General features: G+C 34.9%; 1 protein-coding gene across 1 annotated transcript in view; it reads right to left on the bottom strand.

Moving 5' to 3' along the window:
* The window catches only part of LOC110442885 (receptor-type tyrosine-protein phosphatase T-like), a 24,635-nt gene extending 18,786 nt beyond the window's left edge, over window positions 1-5,849 (bottom strand). Inside the window, exons 1-5 of the mRNA XM_021486746.1 lie at window positions 5,645-5,849; window positions 3,223-3,465; window positions 2,956-3,054; window positions 1,861-1,956; window positions 698-793 (exon numbers count right to left, since the gene is read on the bottom strand). Coding sequence (XP_021342421.1) covers window positions 698-793; window positions 1,861-1,956; window positions 2,956-3,054; window positions 3,223-3,465; window positions 5,645-5,849 — 739 coding nt within the window. The remainder of the gene's footprint in view (window positions 1-697; window positions 794-1,860; window positions 1,957-2,955; window positions 3,055-3,222; window positions 3,466-5,644) is intronic.
* Window positions 5,850-6,379: the final 530 nt, after the last annotated feature.

Below are 6,379 nucleotides of genomic sequence, written 5' to 3'. Positions count from 1 at the left end.
CTCGTCCGTAAACAAAATGCCCGCCCAATCCCGTCGAGTAAATCACAGATGCCTTCTGCACCAGTCCAGACATGCTACACGATGACGTGGCAGAAGAACTGGGCGGATTGCAGGACGTCGCGGACGGATAGCTCGTTCCCGCAATCGGTTCCGTACAGTTCTCGGGCTTATTGGTAGCAACCCAGGGATTGTCCGTGCAGTCAAGCTTGACGCATACCAATAATCCGTAGGCGGTCATTTTCATTGAGCCTCGGCATAGCATTAATCACAAATTAAAACGTTATAATGCTGTTCACTGGTCTCAACAGAGTGACCCAACAGTTGAAAAATAAACTTTCATTGTCGAATTGGATGGCTGCACGGGAAAAACTGTCAATGACACGGATAGTGTGTATGTGTCATACTCGGTCATGTGTGTGAATTTTCATGTATAACAATTCTCCGCATGCAAAGTTTCTTTTTCCCGCTAGTATAGATGGTAATAGCTGGTATCCTATTATTCACATATTATAAACTATAGTTAACGTGTCCTTAACTTGACACTCTGCAATGTCGGATTACATTAATAAGTGTTTTTTTTTTTTTATATATATATATGGATCTGAAATTATGAAAATCATTCTACACTTTCTTCTAATAAAGTTCCATCCATATTAAACCAGTTACAATAGTACGACACCTGTTTATATCTACTTACCTACACAGTGTCCATTGCTGACGTTGCATGTTTTGATTTTACAACTTTCAGAGCATTCTTTATGACAATCACTGCCATATTTGCCATTCAAACATCCTTTACAATAAATAAAAAGCAGTCTTGTTGAAATCAACATGTTCAAAAAGATTAATTTATTTCTCTTGTTTATATCTTAACATGTGAGGAAACAATTCTTCTCAAATAATTCCTATTATCATAAACGTATGAACAGTCGTTAGCTAGTGCTTAAACAGGAGTTACGTCCAATGGTATTGTTTCACTAGAACGAGTCTTTGATCTGGTTGAAAACTTTTCTAACTGTAGAAATATACATGTTTTAGGGTATTTTACAGCGTTTCTTATTTTATTATTTATTTTAAAGTGTATTTTTGTATCAAAGTTCAATATCAATTCTAGCTGTTTTGGGAGACTCAGTAGAAGAATTTGCCAAAATATACATTTGTATCATATCTATAAAGAGTTCGATGTCTTATTAATAAAGCATATTCTACGTTTCATGATGAATTACAATTGAATTTCACGAGTACAGTAAAAAGGGGTAATATTTGTCATGAGTGCGTAGCAAGAGTAAGAAATGAAGACAGATTTAGGCACAAGTCAAAATAACTGTTCTTCATCACGAAACCGAATATATTTTGTCTGTTCTTTTTTTTTCGTTTCTGATTTGTGACGTTACTATAACAAGGTCCATTATCATTTCCCACAATAAACCATGCTCTCTGATTGGTCAATTAATGTGAAAATAGCAAAAAAGTTTTTTTCGTCAGAGTAGAAAAATATCATCTGTATTTTTCACCGTAAAAAACGTATATCTGTTTTTTACATGAGTCATCAAGACAATGACATAATATTGTATAGTAGCAGAGACAATTAATGGAAACAAGATTCACCGCTGCACATTTGTGATCACTTACTTTTTGATTCAGTGTTTCTTCAGTTATTTGATTTTTTTTACTTTGAGCGATTACAATTTGGTTACATATTGAAGGTTTTGTATAATTTTCTCACTTTTCTGTCAGGCCTTATTATATTAGATACGAAATGTACCGGTCTGGTTGAGTAGTTATTATTCTATTACGCTATCTTGCAACATATCACTTTAGTGACACGGTTAAAAAGATAAATAAATTAAAACGTGTTACCTGTGCAATGAGCGGAGTCTTTTTCACAAATGCCGTCTTTGCAGTTGACAGAGCAAGCCTGTTCACAGAAATTGCCATGTTTCTCTGGAGAACAATCTACAAAACGCATTGACGCATTAGTATCATGTTAAAAAAGTGAATGCTGAAAAAATAAGGAGGAATAACTTGATTGAACAGACAAAGAGGAGTAAAGCAGGTTTTGTAACCTATGTATTTTATCCTTTAGCTCTTCATCTATAAAGTCCATTTTTAGTTTAGATTCCAAGGAACTACCCAAACAAATACGCTGAAAAGGGGTAAGCATTTTACCAAAACTTTATTTCCAAACAGTATTTTCGCTTATTTGAATATGACGTCAGTATACTTTGGTCTTTTTATAGGCGCTTATCAAATTTCTGATACGGGGAAAATGGCATAAGATTCATTTTGATGAAACGGCTTCTTTTACTGTTAACAAGAAGCCGACCACATAATTTGACTAATTTATTCGAAAATTGCTTTTTTTTTACATTTGCGTAAAGACTTCTGTCAGTGTACAACTAAAAATCAGAACTTCTTCATTCTTTTGCTACTAGATAAACTCTAACGCTGATGTTATTCATTTAATTTATCTTTTTTATAACTCTTAGCATTAAAGTGCTATGTTTGTCCAGTATTACAGAATGCAACTAATAAATGTTGTGTTATGAATATGTATGAAAAGATAAACTGATGAAACAATCATCCATAATAAAAAAAACATGTTTATGTCGAAAAGACAAGCAATTGATCATTTCATCATCTTAGCTTCCTTTTCGGGTCGTGTTGGGGTTGTAGTCGTTAGATTACCGAATACTTGTGGAAGTCGTATATCGTTTCAGTAAATCATGTTCATTAGTTATTTGTGTTTCTTAGTGACATATGTGTACGTATCAAATTATTGTCATATCGCATCATGTACGGTCATCCGAAGATCGAAGATATGGACTAAACGTTGCAAAAGTTGAGTGCTAGATATAGTTATACACGTATACAACAAATACAACCTCAGAAACAAGAGGCATTGAGAAGATAGACTTTCCCTGCATTGCCTCCGATACCTGATATGGAACTTACAAAAGCAGTGACCATTGGAAGCATCACAGTTGCCACCAAAGCAGTTTTCTGAGCACATCTGATCGCAATTACCGCTTCCATAAGTTCCTATGTCACATCCTGCTCAAAACAAAACATTTAATGATAATCATTATCTGTTTAACAAAAACGTGTCTTCACCGCGAATCCCACCAGTAGTTCAATGTATGATTTTGATAATAGCATGGCTGTTGTGAATGGCAATAATTACTTTTTTAACATTTTGTTTCGTTTTTTATCATTACTCACCGAACACCTGAACTTCACACAGCTCAAGTACAGCTGTGTTGCTATACCAGGTCTGCCTCTTTGGGTTCTGTCTGTAGTTGTAAACGATAACGTATCGAGCTACATACGGAGATGGTAAGGTCACATCCAACTCCACGTCATCCTTGTTAATACTGGTGTCTTCATAAAATAGTATGCCTTGTGTCCGGTCAGTTGTATTGGATACGTATAGTTGATATCCAGCAAATCTTTGAGCAAATTTATCTTAAAAAGAACATTTGAACATGTGTAAAGAAACATGCATTTATTTTTATCAAAACGTTATTGCTGGTCCTTATGTTTAGAATGTACGATTACATACCAAACAAAGATGCTCTTAATCACCGACTTCCAATATAAAGAAGTTTCTTAAAAGGAGCAAGAGGACCAGAGGTCCTATATCGCTTACCTGTTTCTTTTGTTACATGAGACTGACAACTTCAGACCAAATTTTGTAGCTAGACCACAAGACATTTTAACTTCTCTTAAACGGTTCTTAAGATATTGTTCTTTGAAATTTGAAATTTTAATCTTAAAGCTTTTAACCGATGTTGACCTTTGACTTCGGCTAGCACCTAAAGTTGACATTTAACCTGATTACTGTAATAAAGAAAACGATTAACACAGCTAGTCTACATAACATACCCAAACATCATGACTTTATACCAAATGGTTCTTAAGAAATTGTTGTTTGAATGTTTAACATATTTGACCCCTGTGACCTTGAAAGTAGGTCAATGTCATTTTAATGAGGAACATACCATCCCAGGTACCTACTGGCCGAATATCATGTCCATGAGCCTTATGGAACTTGAGAAGAAAATTGTGAAAGCTTTTAACCCATGGTGACATTTGACCCCCGCTAGCACTTAAAGATGACCTTTGACCTTATTACTGTAATTCAAAGTAAGATTTGCACTGCTGGTCTATATAACATAGCCAAGTATTATGACTCTATACCAAATGGTTCTTGGGCTATTGTGATTGGATTTTTTTACATATTGACCCCTGTAACGTTGAAAGTAAGTCAAAGTCATTTTAATGAGGAACATACCATCCCAGGTACCTACTGGCCGAATATCATGTCCATGAGCCTTATGGAACTTGAGAAGAAAATTGTGATAGCTTTTAACCCATGGTGACATTTGACCCCCGCTAGCACTTAAAGATGACCTTTGACCTTATTACTGTAATTCAAAACAAGATTTGCACTGCTGGTCTATATAATATAGTCAAGTATTATGACTCTATACCAAATGGTTCTTAGGCTACTGTAATTGTAATTTTTTTACATATTGACCCCTGTGACCTTGAAAGTAAGTCAAGCTCATTTTCATTCGCAAACTTTGTTATGCGCCATCATAGGATGCTACTGGCCAAAAATCATGACTCTACGCCTTTCGGATCTTCAGAAGAAGTCGTTTGAATGTTTTAACCTATTTGACTCCTGTGACTTTGAAAGTAAGTCAAAGTCATTTTCATTCGCAAACTTTGTCGGGGTCTATCATAGGATGCTACTTGCCAAATATCATGAATTCAGGTCTTACTGATCTTCAGATAAGTCGTTTGAATTTGTAGATCTATTTGACCCCTGTGACCTTGAAAGTAAAGCAAGGTCATTTTCATTTTCAAACTTTTTCTGGTGCCATCATAGGATGCTACTGGCCAAATATCATGACATTAGGCCTCTCGGACCTAAAGAAGAATACGTTTAAACAGGAGCCCGAACGAATTATTCATTAACTTTACTCTTTCATTTACCTACGTATTTAAAACATCACATTTTTGTCGCTAAATTAAGAAACAAAGACATTTCTTTTAACTGAGCATTTATTCATTCGATAATTATATATCACTGAAAAAGAACCGGGAAAGAACATGTAAATCACTGTCTTCTTCAGCAAACTAAATGTATATCCAATTATGTGATTGAAATTATTATTATAACTATTTACTACCAGGATCTTCGATAAGATAATAAGTACAATGAACATTAAACAACATTCATTGTTTTCATTACGATGAGTAAAAAGACACATTACTCACATTGCCATTAATAACTTGGATTCGAAAAAATGTTAATAATAGTCTGCTGTATTTTTATAAAAGCAAATAAATAACTTGTAACAGAAAGCATGAAAAAACGTCGAAAACTCGGAAAATCTGTAGACACAAATGTCAAAAAAATCCAAACGTTCCTTTTACACCACGATATATTTTGTTAACAATATGCAATTAACACCACGTCATGTTTTGTGGAAGACAATCTGACATGTGTTTCAGATATCGTATCAATCCTAGATATATCGGTTTGTATCTAAGTTCTTAGCCTCTAATTAAACATTCGTGATTCATTATAAGAAGTTGAATGGTTTAGTTATTATGTCAGCATGCGATAACTCACCTCTGTAGTAGATACGGATGTACTGTATGGTGCGTGGCTGTTTCAAATCCACATGCCACCAGGCCTCTGTTTTACCTGTAGCTGATGTGTGGGTACAACAATCAGATTCAATTGTTTGACGGACACAATCGTCCAATGCTGCGGCTGCTTTCCATTTTGTGAGTGACTGATCAGAGCTTTGAGTTGCGATTCCGTTCAAAGCCATATTTGCTGAAGTATGAAACGAATTTTGAACATAAAATAATCATTGAATAACTGTATAACAGGTTGCAAGGAACTCACGTTTTTTTTCCGCAGCGGTTGTTATCTGTACCTGTGTGCAAACAGTCATTGTGCCGGTGAAGTATGCAACAGTGCTAAATCGGCCTACGTTAAATTTCATGTTTTTGTTAGTGTAAATTAATTGAAAATGATATAAAAAACTTATCAAAAAAGCGCAAACGTGTATGTAGCGCTGCTCCTACAGCGAAGTTAAATATATTTGTTCATCCTATAAGCCTGAGCTCACTTGAGGGTGTTACACGGCTTACAACAACCCGGCATTGACCTAATGTTGGTATAGACCATTGCTAGGAGAAAGGTATCATATTTCCTAAAACAAAATTAAGACGGATGGCGGATCTGCGCTGCAATTTATTTGAACATGCTAGAACAAATTATATTTCTGTAGATAAATGTTAACTGGAATGTTACATTTTTGAAAAGTTTACTTGTAAAATGCATTAATATCGAGTA

Source organism: Mizuhopecten yessoensis, unplaced genomic scaffold, assembly GCF_002113885.1.
Source record: "Mizuhopecten yessoensis strain PY_sf001 unplaced genomic scaffold, ASM211388v2 scaffold1943, whole genome shotgun sequence".
Classification (NCBI taxonomy): domain Eukaryota; kingdom Metazoa; phylum Mollusca; class Bivalvia; order Pectinida; family Pectinidae; genus Mizuhopecten; species Mizuhopecten yessoensis.
The sequence above is the reverse complement of the archived record's forward strand: the minus strand, read 5'-3'. Positions and strand labels throughout refer to the sequence as shown.